The sequence below is a fragment of the Euwallacea fornicatus genome, chromosome 23, assembly GCF_040115645.1.
Source record: "Euwallacea fornicatus isolate EFF26 chromosome 23, ASM4011564v1, whole genome shotgun sequence".
In the NCBI taxonomy this organism is placed as follows: domain Eukaryota; kingdom Metazoa; phylum Arthropoda; class Insecta; order Coleoptera; family Curculionidae; genus Euwallacea; species Euwallacea fornicatus.
In genome coordinates this window covers 1781020-1800371 of record NC_089563.1, presented here as the reverse complement: position 1 = coordinate 1800371, position 19352 = coordinate 1781020, and the positions used below count along the sequence as shown (strand labels likewise).

The following is a 19352-nucleotide window of genomic DNA, read 5'->3' as shown; positions in this document are numbered from 1 at the left end:
AACAACTTTATTTTTAATAACAAACATAATTATAATACACGATTTATTAACGATTCATCATTATCAGTTATTGCTATTCAAAAACTGTACGGAATTACTGACGTTGGTTAAATAAATTAAAATTAATGTTTTAATGAATTAATAATTGCACCTGGTATTATGTAATTTTATGGTTTAATACAACAAGAATCTAAATAATAAATAACTCTTTGGAGCTGAGTATAATACTTATTAGCGGGAAAGCTGAAACAAGAAATAAAGTAAAAGGTTGTAACAACGGCTTTCAACAAAGGAATCGCTACCAAATTCTCTATGCTATGAATTTAAGTAATATTCCACTATTTGAGATGTTATTGTGTCGTTCACGCTGCTAAGTGGTGCTTGTTCTTAAAATTGCAGAATATTCTCTTTTTGAAGCGTTTTCTTCAAAATTAATTTTTTTTGAGAATAAATTGGTTTATAATGTAGTCACAGAGAAACGTGAAGCTAAAAAATTAGGTCTTTTCTAGTAATTAAACCCTCTTCATAATATATATGAAACGTGAAAAACACAGGAGGATATTTTCTAAATTAAGATTAGTTCAATCATAATAATATGGCCCATTACAGATATAAGGTCTTTTTTGCAAAACTTTAGTACCATAATTTATCTTTAACTATAAATCATTTTTTACAAGTGAGAAGTGTAATAAGGCAGCTTATAGGGCATTCAGCTTTAGCAATACGCAAATAAAATGTCACTATAAAAAAACATTTTTTTAAAGAATATTTTGTAGAATTTTAGTACTATTCATTCTCATGCAAAGATAAGGAAATCAGTTTATTTAATGAGTTTGTAATTTTTAGTTGTTATGCGAAGCAATTCGACCTTTACCAATGACAATACACTCCAGTTTTCGTGTCATTTATATGCCCGGATACCTTGTGGGCATTTGGGCAAAAATTATCAAATAAGCAAAAAATAACAACTAAACTTACGAACAATTTACAGACAAACATCTTCTCGAAGCTCTAACAAAGCAAACTAATCTGACCGTTATCAGCCCCCACCAACAACAACCGATTCAGAGGCAACATCCCCATTGCAGTCAACAATCCCTTAAAAGTGTCGCTTCTCAATTTGGTGCTACTATAGGCGGCATCAGGCGAAATTTCCGAATGCACCCCCACTTTATTAGCAGTGGTACCACTGATTAATTCCTCCCCCTCGTAGATACAAAGACAATGAGCTGGCTCCGTCGCACCTCTAAAAAGAAAAATTTACTAGGACCAAGCTGTTAACTTAAAACTAATTTCCAATTAAATCAAATAATAGCAGGTTGATGATTTGACTCTTAAGACACAATACTTGGAGGTGGAAAAACATACCTCATATGATGTTTGAACCTCCCGTCGCCAACATTCCAGACGCTTATTGTTTGATCTAAACTGCTGGATAGGATTGTGTTGTTGTTGACCGCATTCAACTATATTTAATTTCCGTCAATGTTGCAGTAGCTAGTGTTAAAGCATAATGTTTACCTGCAAAACCTCCCCTTCATGTGCCCTCCAACTAGCCATCACCAAGCCAGTCCGAGTGTCCAACACTGTAATACTTCCTGAGGACTGACCGGCGGCCACCCAACTTCCATTAGGTGCAATTGCAAGGCAGCGAATTAATCCTGAAGGATTCACCGTAATCTGAAGCAAAAACAAAAAAATTCATACATTTGGCAAAACAACTTCAGTACTTATTTCAATGCTTTTAAGCCGGAGAGCGGAATTCAGTTACAAGAGGTGTCTTGATTTTTTATTTGGATTAAAACTAATAAGTATTCAAATGTCTTACCTTTAAATCGTATACATAGTTAGCTAATCTAGCATCAATAACTTTGATCGTTCCCTCTGTGGTGGCTGAGAAAATTAAGCTAGAAGGGGACGGCATGCTTGTAACTACATTTACAGGGGAGAACTTGGGAGATTCCAATTGGCCGACTACAGCCCCCATGAAGGGGTCCCATAAGTGGACTATTCCATCTGAAGAGGCAACCTAAAGCCAAAGTTTCATTTCTACTATCTTCAAGCGATCAATTATAGTCTTACTAATCTTAAACTGTCTACAAAAGTTAGAGACAAAACTGATTTTTTATGGGCGGCATAAGTCCATTGACAGTTCGAACTAGATGTACCATCTCCTTGACTTCGCAACGACCAGAGTTTCACAGTTTTATCACGTGATCCTGACATGAAACTATTTTCATTATCCAAAATGTAGATGCTTTTAATGCTACTTGTATGCCCTGAAGATATTCACGTGTTTGATTGTTGATTTAAAAAATTAACAATTGTTGATATCCCACCCAGAAAAGTTTGCAGCTTAATTTGATTGAAATTGAAAGTTGAGTCTTTCTCAGACCGGCCTATTTCGTGAGCCCAGTAACTCAGCCAATTACCCCTCAAATGCCTTGTACTATTCTCCATTCTACTGCTAACTAAGCTTAGCAAATCTGTCGCTGGAACGCTCTCCGAACATTCAGTTTGGATATCAATTCTATTTCCTAAATAAATTTACCTCCTTCAGTAATATTTCAACTACACAATAATTAATATTAATACCAATGACGTTAATGTTGCTCCCAATGCTACCGGAAGGAGGCATAGTTTTTCCAAGACCCAAATCGGACAGGGCCATTTTGGCCTGAAGGTGTTTGGATTGCAATATTTCATGTTCCCATTCTTGGCAAAGTTCTCGGATTTTAGAATGATTTTTCAGAGAAAGGTCCATTGAGTTTACGCCTATATGGTTTAGAAATGGAAGGTAAGTCATGTGTGCCAGTTGGGGAGTGAAGACCTGTTTGATTTCTTCAATGGCCAAGATTTGTATGTTTTCTTCCTCTGAAAAATGGTTCTGTTAGTGTTCATTTTTATAGAAAGTTTGTATCTATAGTATGTCTGACGAATTAAAAATATCTATGTAAATAAACTAAACGCTTGAGTGGTTGGGTGTGTCGTCTGAACTATTGATATTTCACAAGTGCGTCGGCGTTTCACAGGGTTGAACTTGCTTTAAAACCTTTTTCAGTGTAATAGCGGACTGGCTGCGGTCCTTTTCAATACTTTCATCTTAAATGGATCACGTGCAAGTGACATGCCTTTGCTTACATGACTATTTTATATTCATAAAAAACAGACCTTACATAGTAATTGAAGAAAAATTCAGTTCAGACTGTATTTTTATGCCAATATTCGCTTAAGAAGCTTTATGCTAGAAACAAACCAGTTCCGAAAAGGTGTAGATTCTTTCTATAGCAGTTTTAGAAAAATTGATCAATGAATGTAAACTTAATTCAAAGCGGACTAATTTCCACGCTCACCACTTCAAAAAAAACATAAAAATACAGTTTCCACTGTTTAAAAATCTTATTTACCTAAAAGACCTTGGGTAGGAGACAAACTATCCAAAGAATCCGAATCCTTCAACCTCACCGGCACAGGAATCGGTTTTCCTCCTACTGCAAAATCCACAAATCCACTGGTTTCAGGCAATTTTAACGAATATGCTTCCTATAACCAAACGCTATAATCATGTTTTTCACTTTACACAACCATACTTTCTCTCCATTTACTTGAACTTTATCAAAAATATAAAAAAACCTCTGAAGAGCTGGTACAGCTAAATATTTTCTGGTCATATCAGACCCGATTCTAATTGACAGAACATATAATGCGTCCACGTACTTGCGAGCAAGAATGTTTCTTGCAATAAAACCATTGGGAAATAGGTATTTTGTAGAGCCAAGCAAACGTACGGTAGGATGTATAACACCAGTTAAAATTTCCTGAAAGAAATAATTATTTAAATTTTTTACAGTAAATTTTAAGCCCTACTTGTAGCTGATCCATTAGAGTGGCGTCGCTCAAATAAGGAATTAAATACTTTAGCAAGGCCAAACAGGAAATTAGGCCGCCTTCTAGAGTTTGAGTCAACTTTTTCTTGCACAGAGCTAGTAGTTCAGTCATATGGGGCAGGTATTGAAATAAAACCAATTTCTCACCATACAGGGCTACAATTTTGAAGCTTATCAAAATCAAAATATAATTATCTTTACGATAATATTACCCGTAATGCTGACCAAACACTCTAGAACCCTATAAGCATTTTCATCCCCAAGAACTTTGCTTTGAGTGACACTTAAATCGCTTATGGTACGTTCTTTAACCTCCGCCTCTTCATTTGAGGAGACAAAGACCAAATTTTCTTTCCCTACATAGCATAAAGTTAACATTTTCAGCAAATTTCGAGAGAGGTATTTTGCCATAAGCACTGGGCCCAAGCTAAAAATATTTCTGGATAATCTAATGTCGTAGATTAGTAGTAAATCCTCACCGATGTGACAACCAAATAATAGAATCTGAGCTCATATCCGAAATTTTAGTTTCATTTCTCTTAAAATTTGCAGCTAACCTCGATGAAGAACCAGAAGTAGACGAGCGTCTCTGTTCAGAACTAAATCCAGCTGAACCTGGGTAAAACTCGTTTTGGGAAGTTAAAGATTTTTTCTCCAGGAGACTATCGGATTCGGATTTCCGACTTCCAATCTCGCAGCCTGCTCCACAAGGTTTAAAAATCACCTTCAACTTTGAAAAACACTTTACTTACTGATATTCATTACGTTACTGTGACTGCTAGCTGGAATGGGTATTGTTGGCGATGTAATGGTGGAATTACCTTCCTCTGAAGGGTCATCATTTAAGTCCAAATTTAACTCCTTTGGAAAAAAAACATAAAAAACTTTGAATAAAATTTCATGAATAAAAACTTGCTTCCAAACTTTTCAATTGTTCAATATTTTCCTGCAAAGTAGCATCTAGAGCTTCCTCAGCAGTCGAGGCATTAAACGGCAAATCGGACGCAATGTTTAATTCCAGGTGCTCTATTAGGCTTTTCATTTGATATTCCGACTCTTTTTCTTCGTCTGCAATATAAAACATTAAAATCAAAAAATCTAGAATATATTTACCCACCCAGTTCGAAAATTTCCTCGTCTTTATGTACAGTAAAGACTTCTACTGGATGAATTTTCAAAAGGTTTGTGTTTGGAGGACTGCAATCTTCGATGTTTTCGTTATCCATGTTTTTAAGATGGGAAGTTTTCTTGTAAATCTTTTCACGGTGAGTGTGGAGAGTGACATCCAATTTGTCGCAGTCTTTATAGCCTGCAGACATTTTATTTAAATTTAGGGGCATACATATGACTATAAAACGCTTGATGAAAAATTCCTGAACTACAAATAAGACATTTTTAGCAAACTTATCTATATCCAGTATGGCTTCGTTTTACTACTATAGGGCGCCAAAATTTTTAACTTGATATAATTTTTTGAAAATAATTGTTAAATGCTTTACACGCTTATATAAATTGGGGTATTTTGACGTAAGTGATGTCTCTTTTAATACGTGGAAATATAAAAGCCAGTGCGTGGTCTGAAAATAAAAGTTTGTATTTTTGTTACGCCCTGCATGAATGAATTATATATTTTTTCTAACACTAGGTTTAGACTTTATATTGAAATTTTTTTGTTCCTTTTAAAATTTTCGCCTGTCATCCCGTTTCTTTACAAAAAAATTATTTTCGATATCGTGCAATTCATATTGTTGGGAAAACAATGTTAAAAAATTGTATTTTGCGTTTTCTGCGCAGCAATAAAATAAATAATCCGCACATATGATATACAGATAGTGTTTACTAAGGTAGTTGTTGAGTGTAGTTGAGTTTATTGTAAATTGATTAATTTTTAATCGTTTAAAACGAAACATTATTCTATCAGTGAGAAGATTGATATGTTTTGAGTATATAGATTCTGTGAGAAAAATTAATATATGCGAGTCAGAGTTTATCGTAATAAATATCCAAATCGCCGAATTCCGAATCATCATATTGTTGCGAATATTAAAGGGCGACGTAGAAAATAGATAATTTTAATCCAAATAAAGTTAATCGAAGACATAATTACTAAAAATTGAGAAAAATATATAGTGCCATCCTAGTTGATTTGTAGAATGTCTGTGGAAGTAAAAGGAACCAAAGAAAGTTATACCTAATCGAGTTCCCAATATAAAAATAAATGGTAAGAGAGTCTTAAGGAGGTCAATCGAGAAGTAGAATTATGTTTACATATTTATTGTAAACTTGGAAATAGTTGCACGAATAAATCAGAAATATGCTATTTATAAAAATTATAAGTTCTGGACGATTTGGTGAAGGAAGAGTTGCCATTGCAGGATCACCACACAATGCTTGAAGCTATTGTTCGTAAGAGAATTAAATTTATAAAATAACATATATTTTTTACTCATCTAAATTATTAAGTTTTTAACAGATCAAGACAAAATATTGATGTTAATAGTAGATTGATCTTTATTGTAGACACACAAAAATATATATATTAATTATGAACATGACGTATATAATACTGTATGAAATTCTAAATTAGTATTGTTCTCGAAAAACGTCAGACTTCTTTTTCGATTATGTTCTCTTTACAATAGGAAATATATTTTTTATTTCTCCGGGGTATGTTTACAAACTGAAGATTCTGCCTTGAATTCATAACTTTTCCCTCATTGTACAAAATCAAAAAACATTGCATGTATCGTTTTTAAGAGCTTTCAGCTGTACCTTTACAAAGAGCAGGTTGTCCAATATCACTTCGTAGATGATTCACTCGAATACTAGCGCGACGATGAACAAGATATTTGTTATGCTTGCTTAACTGTTTTAAGAAAGTGTATGCTTTCTGTATCGTTACGAAAGTTGAATTTCTGCAAGAAAATATTCAACGCTGCAGATTATTAAAAAAAAACCCGACACGATGCCCAAAGTCGATATTAATTTGAAAACTTTGCTGCTTTGTAGAAGCAAAACGAAACCACATTGGATGTAGTTAAGTTTGCTTCAAAGACCTTATTTTTGAGTCAGGAATTTTTGGTCAAACATATAATTTCAGAAACATCCTGTATACGTCGTTATTGAAAAGAGTGAAGCTATGCATAAGTTCCAAGGAAACAATTTATATACTTAAATGAAAATCCAATTTTCGTCTGAAATACATATTAAGTATTCAAATTAAAATATCAAAATTATTTATTTCTCTCACAGTTTGCGTAATTTATTAGTTAATTTATATATTAAAAATTTATAAAATATTAACTGCAGCTACTTACCTCCCACTGCTTCTACTAAAGGCGTAACGAAATTTTCTAAAAAACATTTCAAACCCAATCTAACCATCAATCTCAAAAGAAAACTATGATGGTATATTTTTGCTATTTTGCCATTATATGGCTGATAATTTTCTGAAGGTTCATTTTCGTACAACTTTAAAATTGATTCCAGAAGCTCGAAAACTGACTTTTTTGGTCCTAAAAAATTACAATTCTCAACTGTTCTACGATCATTTCTTTAAACATGCCTAAAATCTTCGAAACCGGATCAAACAAGTACCAAGCGGCCAGTACTGAAGTTGGAGGATCTTCTATGAGTTCTCTAATATGGGGCACTAATATATTTATTATTTCTGCGTCAGTAGTGCTGTTAATACTCTCGAAGAAAGCCTCCAATTGCTTGGCACACATCTTCACCTTGCATTCAGCTATATTTTGAGCGAAAAGGATTTTTGTTCTACCCAAGAAAAATTCTCAGAACATCATGATCCCTCCTTTAAACGCTTAATTACCTTTCAATACTCTCATATTCAGCACACCTACTTCCATCACAATCAAAGTGATACAGCACATCCAGCTCCAAAGTAACATTTTTGAACTCTTTTAAACCACTAAAGATTTTGTATAAGCTCCAGAATGGCTTGGGAAATGGTATTACACAATGCAGTAGCGGTTCTAGAAGTAAATGTGCACTGGGTGGCGGTAAACCTAAACTGGTGATTGCTGGATAGGTAAAATTTGTGAAATCATGAATTTGGGGTTGTAATAGTAAATTGACAATATAAGAGACACAAGGAGGAAGGTTGCTTTGATAGCTTTGCACCACTGTGAGACAGGATTTTAAGCGGTGAGAAAATGAGGAATAGTTAGAGTTCGATGATCCTAGAGCTCGTAAAGGCTTGGATAAAAAAAGTTCTACTATTAGGCAGCCTAAAACAGAATTATCAGTGTTAATAATGAATATAATACAATGAACAAAAAAATAGTACCCAAAACCTGTAATTCTTTGACACGTCTGGCTGAAATTATTTCGGAGTAATTGCAAATCCCTGAAGAGAGTTTTGTCTTTGGGGCAGGGCTTGGAAAACCTATGTTATAGTTGTCCATTGGAAACGTGTAAGACTTGGTTGCTTTACTTTTTGCAGCCTTAAATAATGTTAAGATTTCAAATGTCATGTACAATCAAGGGCTTTATTGTAGACTTACACGGCATTTTTCATCAAAATTCTCTGCGTAAATAAAATTAGTGAAGGCATTTTGTACTAAGCAACGTTCACCAGCTTTTTCAGTATTTCCCTTGCAACTTTCATCAATTTTGTAACTTTTATCGCTTTCGGTATGAAATGTTTTTGAACTAAACGACTGCCTTTTTTCCAAATACTCCATCATGCCTTCTGGTTTGTAATCTTTAGGAAGACAAATCATACCTGAGAATTATTTATTTATTTAAATATTTATTGTAGGAGAATTCAGAGACTTACCAGCATTTAAAGGGGATTGGCCTGTAGGCTGATTAGATTTGAGTTTAGTGGTTACATGGGAGGTAAAAGTGGGGTTCTTAGGGCCTAGACTGGCGCTTCGTGTAGCGCTGGGGCTTCTATTGGGTTTTACAGCTGTCGTAAAGAGAAGTAATCAAGGACAGAAACAAAAATTTACAGAAAGTTAAGAAAAACCTGTTCTTAAAGATTTTAATTATTACTAATTTTAGAAGTAAACCTTAATCAAGATATTTTAAAGGTGACAATTTTTCTATAAAATAAATACGCTTAAAAAACACTGTCACAATGTTGCTTACCAGGTTCCTCATGTAACGATGACCTACTCCTAGACAAAATTTTAGATAAACCTATAGGTGACCAATTGGTATTCCACCCTAAGTTACCATCCAGATTTTCCTGCAATTAACCACACTCTCTAGTTATTAAATCGAACAAAATCATTTTTTTATTTATTTTATTTAGAAATCATGCTGTAAACACAAATAAAGATAGTTGATGCCCTGGAAATGTACATTATTCTAAGTTCAAACTAACTGAAAATGTTTTTATTCTCTCCATAACTTTTCTATCCTTTCTCCTGTGATATAATCATAAGAAAATACCCAATTTTCTACTACAAACTAACTATAATCACATATCATATGCAACTTACGTCGTCATCGCTCTTATTTACTTCTAAAGTATTGCTTGCAGAAGGATTGCTTCGATCTCTAGATCTTTGTTTTGTTGAGGTAGAATTGTGCACTTTTGGGGGCGTTTTTCCCCAATAGGGCGAAATTATTGCTCTAGGAGGATGAGGTTGAGAAAACAACTGAACAATACCTTCAATTATTAAATTTATCATTATTTATCATTACAACGATCGCCATCCTACCTGATTTTGTTAAATAGTTATGTTCATCTGCCAATTGAAGACAAACATTTTTTGCTTTTATTGCTGCAGATCCTGATAATCTGATAGGAAATAATTAAATCATCCTCCAATAAATAACTCTATAAAGCTTACTTATATCCGAACGTGAGATCAATCCAATGATGCAGTCTTTCAGACACATGATCGCTTTCCAAAGCCTCTCTATGCTTTTCAACAAAATCCTCAGGGCTTAAAGCCCAAGAGGGCACTTCTAGGTCATCAAGATCATCATGTATACTTCGAAACACCGAAGGATCTATGAAAAATGTTGTCCTAAATTATCAATATTTATGTCAATTTTTTTACCAATAAAAAATTCTGGAACACATTCATCAGGCGTCCATTCCTGCATTCTCTGAATTGAACTGGGGTATTCTGCAGGTACCCACACAGTACGTACGTTTTTACATAATACTGCTTTTGGAGTGCGACGAGCCATATACACATAATATGTTATAGAAGAAAGAACATCTGAGACATGATGAGGAACCTGGAAATTTATATTTTACACTTTTGCTAAGAAAGTCTTGAAAAATTCACTTGAGTGTGAGAATGATCATATGTTAGATCTAACTGTCTATCTCCTTTATTTAATCTGTATTTAGATTTTTTCAAGTCTCTCCAATTTTTTCCGCATCTTGAGGCAAAGTCAGTGACCCAAGGAAATACGTGGTGACAATTTGGGTCACCAAGTTTTCTCCCTTAAAGTAACAATTTTTAGAAAAAAAGTTAATAAAAATCAAATTGGTAGAACCTGAAAATTTATTTAATGCGGAAATGTATGTAAAATTAGAAATCTTCCTATCAACCCATAATTGACAAAGCTCCTTTAGACTTTCAGTAGTAATTTGGACTTTATCAAAAGTTTTTGCGCCACAGTATTCACATTTTTTTGCATTGCTTTCAAATTTATGACCATATTTCCTGAAAATTTATCGTCACCCAATAGAAAAGTTGTTTTTATGTAAAAACTTACCTGCAATCTCTAACACTGGAATATTTACTGATATCAGTTTTTGGCAAGTCTTGTACATAGAGATTAGAACTGACTTGTGGACATACGTAAATCCACAAATCTTCAGTCAGATAGATATCATTTAAACTTATATCACCTAAAGTCAAACTTCGATCATGAAGAGACTTTAGTAGTTGAATTAACTGATAAATAATAAAAAGAGGTTTTGAGTAGCACTTATCTAAAACATAGGTTTTTTTTTTTTAGAGTAATAGTTAAAGGAATTTACTACCTAACATTGCAGGACTAAAAGTAACACAATCTGACAAATTATGTTCCAAATATGGAATGTGTAAAAGGAAAATTGCATTAAGAGTTTCTACTGCGCAAAAAGTAGGCAACACATTAAGGTGAATATCAAAGTCTCTTGAACTATCCATATTTAATGTTGGATCCAAAGTATTCACTATGAGGCATCCATACATTCTCAAGATTACTTCTCTCAGAGCCTCATTGTAGTCTATTAATGTGACCTAATAAAAACACATTGTCATTTTTACTTTGAGATTTCTGCAATGGGCTTACCTGAATATCTTTAGTCACTTCTAGATCTTCACCATACTTTTTATAAGCCTCCTTCCAAAGGTTCTTATAATTACTTTGAGAAACATATTGCATTAGTTGAGGGAATAAAAGAGGACTGTCTTCACTGATCACATTAGGCCTTATTCTAGGCAATGGAACCACTTTCAAGTTTTTCTTTTTAAAAACAGTTATAAATATTTTTAGCCATGGTAAGATTGGTTCATCAGTGGTTTGCCAAGCATCTAGTCTTGGTTTTTCGATGAAATCTATGACACGTAGGTGTTTAAAGAGTGATCTAAAAATTAATTAATGAAAATGAGAGTAAAAATGTACACTATAAAAAAGTCATGGACTTCCTTGTTGTACTGATACTCAGGCTAAATAGTTTCATAAAGAAATACCAATATCATACTATGTCACAATCTAAAATATGTTACAATCAAATAATGTAGATTGGTGTAATCATAAATTATTAGATGCAGCGAGGAGTACTTGTATGAAAGATTGCTTAATGTTCAGTACACATAAAATGTCAGATATTAGTTTCAAAGGTTTTATTGAGCATCTAATGTATAACATAAGCAATAAAGCAAAAATAACATAAATGAAACAAAAACTAAATGATATATGGATGATGGGATATGAATGAAATCCAATCTATTAATGACTTTACTTTGATTTTGCCAAATAAAACATTAATTAGCCGTTTTGCTTTATAAGAATAGTATATTAATAAGCTGAATTCCTTTCTTTACACCAAAGTAGCATTTAATTGAAAATACCATTAAGTAGTATTCACTGACATCTTGTGAATTCTATGCAGTTTAGACTTTTAAACTACTTACTCCTAGCATAAATGAGTAGTATCCATTTAAAAAGACTTACTTAAGCCATAATCGATGAACAAGACCAATATATCTGTTCTCTTTGGTTGTTCTTTTTAAGTATTTAGGAGGAACTCCCAATTCCTCAAACACAGGTTCCATTCTTATTTCCCTGCCGTCCGAAGAGCCCTGTACTTTTCTACATGATTCTAAACCCTTAACAATAGGTATCACAGTGTTATAATTAAAATTATCCAACTTAAAAACCTGAGAGTATTAATTTATATTTTAAAGAATCCTTGTTGTTTGGAATAAAGCAAATATAAACATAACCCTGATATCTAACGCTTCGATGAAATGTGAATATCAGTAATCAGCTGTTTCTGTGGAGAATACAATGTCATATATTTTGGACGTGCCTCGTATTTCTATTTTTATCGACTACTGTTTATTAAATAAGGACAGAATATACATTTGAAATCTGGAATAGATCCATCGTTCATGAACACTGCGTGACGTGACTAAGATTTTCAAATCAATTGGATATATAGATTCTTTTTTATTAATTTATTTTTATTATTTCTAATACATTTAAATTAGTTATTAAAGTTGACAACTCTAATATGACGTATTTTTATAAATTTCAAAGTAATTTCTTTAAAGGTTTAAATTGTTTGACCACAATTGGCACTAATACTAATTTAAATAAAACCAGTTTATCACGCGCAAGATAAAAAAATATATTGTGAAAACAGACATAAAGTGCTCACAAAAAGAAAAAACAGTCTTTGTTACAGAAAGTAATTATTAATAATAAATTTAAACGTTTTCGTAGTAACCCCTAGAGAAGCCAAATAATGGCATATTCCGCTTAAAATCATTAACCGGCATGATGTGAGAACTTCTATCATTATTATAATCACTACTGTAATCGTTGGCCGATTTGTATTTTTTTACATAATAATTATCATACCCAGTGTTCGAATTCGGTGGGCCGCTGACATAGTGATTAGGCTGATATTTTGGAAAATCTTGATAATTGTCGCTGTGATAGCTAATATAGCCATAGGGCTCTTCATCTGACTGTAAAAAATAGATAAGAAACAATATCGCCCCTCCTATCAGTCCTAAAATTAACCCTGGTAGTAAAAACTCCCTAAAAAACTTATTTTTCTTTAAATATTTGATAATATCTCCAACAGATTCGAGGATTTTAATCAGAACCAATGGAATTTGCCCAAACGACCCTAAATTTCTCAATACATTCTGCAGAGGACTATTATAGTCTCCATAGGAGTTTCCAATATCACTCAACAAATTACCGGACACCCGTTTTAAAGCTTCCGGCAGAGAAGCAAAAATTTTTTCCACTATTTTCACAATAACTTCACTAAACATATCATTCGTATTACTATGAGGTATGTAAGTCTGATGACTATCATAGAGACTATTGACGTAATAGGCTGATGAAGCAGGGTTAATTAAGTTACTCAAAGACCGTTCCGATGATTTTTCCGATCCTGCAAAATTCAAATTTTTCAGTGAAAAGTGTTTGGGATCTACTCCAGCCTACCTAACTGCAATTTTAAGTTGTCCAAGGTCTGCTGAAGATTGTCCAAAGTGCTCGATCGTTCATCAACCTTCCTTAAACTCGTTATTTTTGGTTCGTTAATATATTGTTTAAAAACATTCGCAATTTCATTGAAAGAACCACCGACTCCTAAAAACACTAAATCTGTAACAATTTTCCTTGAACATTAAACAGTTTTACTCACCGTCTTCTCCCGACGAAGCTGCACCAGCAATTTGCCTCTTCAGCCTTTTACTTGTGGCACTTCTTAATCCATCTTTTGCAACTTCCTTGGATTGATAGGGTGGTCGAGGATCACTTGGTTTAGGAGGTTGATAAGGGTTCGAAGAGGGTTGTGCAAGAACTGATGATGGTTGATAGGCGTAATTTGGCCTCGATGGTTCAGGTATTGGTTGTTGAGGTGGTCTATACACTGGAGGTGAGGATTGAGGCGCAGCTTCGATTGGAGATGGTAGCGGCGGAGTTACATAAAGCGTTCTTTCGGATTGTTGATATGGTGGAGAAAGAGAAGGTGCGTATGGTTGCGGTGAGTTTAGGCTGTTGATTACACCTAAAGAGAGACGAATTTGTACAAAAAATTGTTTACAAATTGTACAGGTATTTACCTTTGAGGTCATATATTCTCTGTTCTAAAGAAGCAATAGCAGTCTTGTCTTCATAATTCTGAGAATAATCGCCGTTTCTCAGTCCAGCAATTGTACTCTCCAAATTCTGAATTTGCCGAGTGAGGTCTGAAATCACTCCGTACTTATAGTCGTCAGTAAGTGTTTGTGAAGGAGCATATGATTGACCCAGGTTTGTTTGAGTAGCACTTTTTGAGCCGTAGTTATATTCTAACAATAATAATTATTATTTTTAAAAAATTTCTGGTATTTGCCTAGCGAACTTGCCTGGATTAGGTCCTGAAAACTGAAAAAAATTGTTTCCAGAATAGTCTAAAGAAGCAGCTTCTTGGGGAGGTTTTCCTGAATATGCATTGCTATTTGGGTAATAATTGTTTAGAGGGTTGCTAGGGAGGTATGAATAAGGCAAATAGGAGCTGGAGATTGGAGAATATATTGGTGGAGGGGCATAACCGTAGTCATACCCAACAGGTGTGTTTTGATAAGGGTTGTATTGGTAGGAGTTGTATGAGTTTCCATTGTAAGTTTTAGAATCAGCTGCGTATGGGTAATAAAGGTTTGGTTTTAATGCATTCAAATATGAATAACTTTGAATTTGAGGCCGGTTTTGAGGAAGAATCAATGTATTTTGTCCTGCAAATTAAATGTTTGTTTCTCAAACCAGTCGCATGCAATATTTTTACCTAAAATATTGCTCGTACCTAAAGAAGGTTGAGGGGGTATTCCTGGTCCAGAATTTATACTTCCAGCAGGGTTCTGACTGATGATCTGACTTAGCATGGACTAAATAAAATTCCCATACAAATTTAGATACTCTCAAACATGTACAAGGAAATAATTCACCTGAAAATCTTGTCTCCCATCATTCCCTATATCAAAAGATCCCAAGTCATCTTTAGGCTTCAGCTGGTTGATGACCTTTTGCAATTGCTTTAATTCGCTTTCAATGTCTGAATCTTCGATTTTGCTTTCAGGTTTATTCAAACTTTGCATCAATCTCCTTAAGGTATCCTGAAAACTTTACTATTATAATCCGTTGAAAACGGAATATTGCAGCAATTTATACCTCATTTTTCTGCTTTTGCTTGTTTCGATCAATTAAAGATTTTAACACCTCCAGGGTAACCTCATCATCAGACTTCTTTTGAGGTTTTAGCAGGGATTTCAGAACTTCCTCCGTTTGCCTGTCGTTGTTGCTCACGTTATCAATAGTTTTTGCTAAAATAAAAATGATTAAAAAAAATGTGTTTTAAGTGCTTCTGTCCTTGCCTTCATTAGTCGTTAATAAATCGATTAGCTTCAGTTTTAAATCTAAATCGTCACTTTTTCTGCTCTTAGCACTAGCACGGGTTGAAGGAATAAATCCTGAGGATCTTCGCAAGAAATGGTTTCCGGTAGTTGGAACATCCGTTCTGTTTTTGAAGTTAAACTAAAGGGAATGGAATTTGGTAGTTTGGGGGTAGGGTTGTATATATTTTATAATATTTAGTTATACCATATTGAATCGTTCAGGGTCATATTTCGTTATATTTATAAGAGCATTGATGGTTTTGTCCCTGAGAATCTCGTTCTCTTCTTTCCAGAGATATTTCTTGAAGGCACTCTCTTCGACTAAAATAGTTATACATACATAAATATGTTTCATGGAGAATTTCGTGTTTGTTTCTCCAACGCACGATATTTAAACTCCTCAAGAAGAGATATATCGTTTTCCTATGCTATTTCGGATCAATTACTTACTCTCTTTTTCAATGTCTTCAGTAGCTTCCTCAACAGTTGCTGGCTTTATAGTAGTCGTTTCGACATCGGGTTTTGAGAAAGTCTATTGAAAAAAACACAAACAAAACACGTTAAATAAAATTAATATTTGTGATAAATTGAACTCTACTGTGTCTCCTAGACATTCTTTAGTTCCAAGAACTGAAACTGGAAAAACTGGCTATTAAGATCTTACTTACATCATTTTGCACATCAATTTGAAATATTTGTCGGGGCATTAAACTCTTCACAAATTTACTATCTCTATTCTCGCCCTTATTTGCACCAATATCATATAAAGGATATGACCTTAAAGGGTAGAAGTTGGGCATCCGTGTAGCTCCAACAATCGAATCTACATCTACATTTTTCAATAAAAATATTAGTTAATATTTTCTACGATTAAAAAGAAAGTATCACCATCAAAAAGTCGTTTCTGAGAATCATTTACATCGATCTTCTTTTTGTTGTTATTACTGTCATAGATGTGCTCCATCATCACTTTAATAAACTTTAATTCACTGCTCTGCTTCTTCAGCTCCTTTTCAAGCATTTTCTCTTTTTCTATTTCAGTTTTCAGCAACTCATTGGTTGTTTTCAAGTTTTCTTCAGTTGTTTTTAAGCTTTTTTCTATCGCCTTTAGCTTTGTATCATCAACGCTGTAAAGTTCTTCTAAAAATAAATGAATTATTTACATATTTGAATTACACGCCTTTGTACCATTTTTATGCTTCTCAAACTGTTCCAAGCCTTGAGGGAAAAAATGGTTTTTCGCCACATTCCCATCGATATTCTTGGAGTTCAAGTTACGTTCATCCATAGTTTTAATCAACAGTTGTTGATCTTTCAACAGCTGCACCAAATCGCTCAACTTCCGAACTTCTTGTTTCAATTCTTCAAATTGTTGTTGCTCCAAATTCGTAGCTGTAGCAGTTTTGCATATTTTGCCTTCAGCAGTTGTGTCCGTAGATTCTTGCTGAGATCCTATGATAAATCATAACAATTAAAATTCAATACACATCGGGTGTATACACTGTATATGAAAAGTCCCCCAACAAATATCTCGAAAAATATACAATTAATTGAGAAATACCCATTATGAACATTAAGAGTTGAAAAATTCTACTATTCTTCTTTCTTCAGAATTATATACAGTGCGTCGCAAAGTAACAGTGAATTGAAGTTATGTTTTTTCTTATATAATATAACAAATTTTTATGAAATTTTCTGATTCACTCTCGCATTTTGAATACATTTCACGTAACAAATCTTATTGCTAACTTTAGCTGTTCAGCAGCTATTTTAGAAGTAAAGAAAAAAAGGAAATTGTTCTTATGTTAATGGACTTATTTTTTATTGAAGGAAGTGTTCAAAATGTGTCTCATGAGCTGCTTCATAATGAGCTAAATTGTAACAGAATTTCTCAATAACATGTTCCAACATTTTAATAGTAGTGAAACCCTATTTATTAGTGATATTTCTTCTTAACTGATTTAAATGTGCCGGTTTCGTGGCATACACCTTACTTTTCAAGTGGCCCCGTAGAAAATAGTTCAAAGGCGTCAAATCCGGCGATCTAGGGGGCCATTCTATTTCACCTCAATATCCTATCCAAGCTGCATAATAAGCAAGCTGACTACCAGACAGATTAGACAAAAAAAAACAACTAGCTGTTATCACCCTTATTAATGTCACTTAGAAGGTCTTTCCAAATCATCAGATTTGTCGCATCTGCACATTTTGAGCACTTAATCAAATAAAAATAAGTTCGTTTGATTTTCTTTATATCTGCAATTGCTGCTGAATCGCTAGAGTTGGCCATTATGTGTTTAGAATACGATGGTGAATCAATCATAAAAAGTGTGCTATTAGATAAGAAAAAAAGTAATTTCAATTTACTGGTACTTTGTGAAGCACCTTGTATATTTTAGAATACCGCAGAATGGTAGAATTTTAATACTCTTTAAATTTTTATATAAGGTATTTTTTAAGAATTTGTATAAATTTCGAGATATCTCATGGTTGCCGGACGTTTCATATACAGTGTATATGATAAATTACCTAAAAATTCCTGATAAGCGAGGGGTGGAGGTTTGGTGGGCATCAGAACTCTTCTCTCAATACTGTGCTTTTGGTCCTCAAAATTATGAAGATCTTGTGAAGATCTCTTTTTTCGTGATTCAATTTCGTTGGAAATTAGGTCCACTGTTGAAGGGACTGTTTGGTCATTGGACTGAAAAGAATGACGAGTGGTCGTTTCCTACGATGGGTAAAGCGGCATTGGTGGTCTTGTGCTATTTTGGATACTCACATGTTTTGAGGTTGTTAATTTCGAATCTTGCCAGTTGTAATCGTCGTCTGTATAGACTGTAAAAGATAATTGATGATTTGTTACTTTAGGATGGTTAAAATATTCTCAAAATCACCAGATGCCGCCACCTTCGATGCCTCCTCGATCTGCACAACAAAATCCCCCACGAAATCCTCAACATTCCCTATCAGCTGATTGAAGTCTTTCCTCAAAATTTTCAAACTATCATCTAGTAAATGTTTCTCTTTCGCTATAGAATTATCTTTTGCGCAAAGTGAGGAAATACAAAATATGAATAATACTGCAAACTCTTTCGCAATATTCATTTTACTTCAACGTTCCTTGTTCAATCTACGCGTAAACTAAATTTAAACTTCTTTACTGCAAAATTGTGTCAGAATAGTGCCAATTCATTAGAAATTTCCAACACGGTCATTTATTAAAATCCGCTAAAACAGCAATTTATGCGAAACATTGATTATAGCAGTTTATAGTATGCAAAATAGCAAAAGTTTGCTATAAGCTATTGCGAATCTTTTTAGCTTGGAAATTTGGCAGCAGCGGAGAATGAAATTCAGGAAAATAGATACTAGTGGCAATGGTGTAGGGAAAACACCACCTCACTTTCAACATTGCGCAAGCCACCCTAGACATGTTATCGACAACATGCTTTATTTTATGTAGTAGAAGGAAATTCCTGTAGAGGGGGTGTTAAGGTGACATGCGCAGGTTTTTCCTCGAATTTCCATTTATAGTTCATTGTGGATAAATTTGTATCGTCGTGATTTTGTGAAAATATGCAAATGTAACCCATTAATGAGAAATCATATATCAACCTCCTGACAATTTTATCTAGGGATGGGAACGTCCTTTCAAACCTCCTGATGAGTAGAGTTGGGAGGTTTTAATTATTAAGGGCCATCTCACACTTAATAATTAACTTTAAAAAATGATCGAAATGGCACTATACAGCATGACAATTGAGTACCTATAGACAAGTCCTCGTTAACAAATCTTCAATTCATTTTAAGACACAAAATTCACATCAACACAATATGTTGACAAACTGTTTTTTACTCTGGAGGATAT

The 19352-nt window shown here is 33.8% G+C and overlaps 2 protein-coding genes and 1 long non-coding RNA gene across 7 annotated transcripts; 1 reads left to right on the top strand and 2 right to left on the bottom strand.

The window, feature by feature from the left end:
* Nucleotides 1-57: 57 nt before the first annotated feature.
* On the bottom strand, nt 58-12326 carry Wdr81 (WD repeat domain 81). The gene is made up of 32 exons (XM_066295826.1): nt 12042-12326; nt 11157-11451; nt 10864-11104; nt 10593-10812; nt 10371-10540; nt 10157-10317; nt 9923-10106; nt 9710-9872; nt 9578-9657; nt 9356-9525; nt 9000-9099; nt 8686-8817; nt 8411-8631; nt 8194-8350; nt 7717-8134; nt 7453-7661; nt 7205-7402; nt 5005-5196; nt 4804-4955; nt 4640-4748; nt 4367-4586; nt 4100-4314; nt 3868-4043; nt 3591-3818; nt 3408-3543; nt 2596-2874; nt 2340-2537; nt 2083-2279; nt 1829-2029; nt 1522-1680; nt 1369-1466; nt 58-1246 (listed from the first exon to the last, which is right to left on the bottom strand). Exons 1-32 carry the CDS (start codon nt 12140-12142, stop codon nt 1012-1014), a joined length of 6015 nt encoding a protein of 2004 aa, XP_066151923.1. The 5' UTR covers nt 12143-12326; the 3' UTR covers nt 58-1011.
* Nucleotides 5744-6572, top strand: LOC136346574 (uncharacterized). The gene is made up of 2 exons (XR_010733323.1): nt 5744-5942; nt 6018-6572. It is a non-coding gene; the product is annotated as an uncharacterized lncRNA (long non-coding RNA).
* A 379-nt stretch (nt 12327-12705) lies between the features above and the next one.
* Nucleotides 12706-18642, bottom strand: LOC136346437 (uncharacterized). Of its 5 annotated transcripts, none has more exons than XM_066295575.1 (17): nt 18379-18642; nt 18264-18319; nt 18014-18212; nt 16673-16936; nt 16373-16624; nt 16153-16313; nt 15935-16016; nt 15690-15805; nt 15464-15623; nt 15261-15412; nt 15038-15205; nt 14878-14977; nt 14462-14827; nt 14177-14404; nt 13756-14121; nt 13554-13700; nt 12706-13500 (listed from the first exon to the last, which is right to left on the bottom strand). In XM_066295575.1, exons 1-17 carry the CDS (start codon nt 18587-18589, stop codon nt 12800-12802), a joined length of 3729 nt encoding a protein of 1242 aa, XP_066151672.1. In that variant the 5' UTR covers nt 18590-18642; the 3' UTR covers nt 12706-12799. The 5 variants fall into 5 exon arrangements, with proteins under 5 accessions (XP_066151672.1, XP_066151675.1, XP_066151676.1 ...); XM_066295578.1 differs by having other exon boundaries at nt 13554-13697; XM_066295579.1 differs by having other exon boundaries at nt 14896-14977.
* Nucleotides 18643-19352: the final 710 nt, after the last annotated feature.

What these genes read in the sequence shown, in the direction of transcription:
- Wdr81 (XM_066295826.1), bottom strand. Translation starts at nt 12,142, where the DNA reads ATGGAACCTGTGTTTGAGGAATTGGGAGTTCCTCCTAAATACTTAAAA. An exon ending in CGCATTAAATAAATTTTCAG is followed by an intron (nt 10,318 to 10,370) that starts GTTCTACCAATT and finishes TGTTACTTTAAG; the next exon opens with GGAGAAAACTTGGTGACCCA. An exon ending in GAGCAACATTAACGTCATTG is followed by an intron (nt 2,538 to 2,595) that starts GTATTAATATTA and finishes AAATTTATTTAG; the next exon opens with GAAATAGAATTGATATCCAA.
- LOC136346437 (XM_066295575.1), bottom strand. Translation starts at nt 18,589, where the DNA reads ATGAATATTGCGAAAGAGTTTGCAGTATTATTCATATTTTGTATTTCC. An exon ending in CGCTTATCAGGAATTTTTAG is followed by an intron (nt 16,937 to 18,013) that starts GTAATTTATCAT and finishes GATTTATCATAG; the next exon opens with GATCTCAGCAAGAATCTACG. An exon ending in ACCCTGAACGATTCAATATG is followed by an intron (nt 15,624 to 15,689) that starts GTATAACTAAAT and finishes CATTCCCTTTAG; the next exon opens with TTTAACTTCAAAAACAGAAC.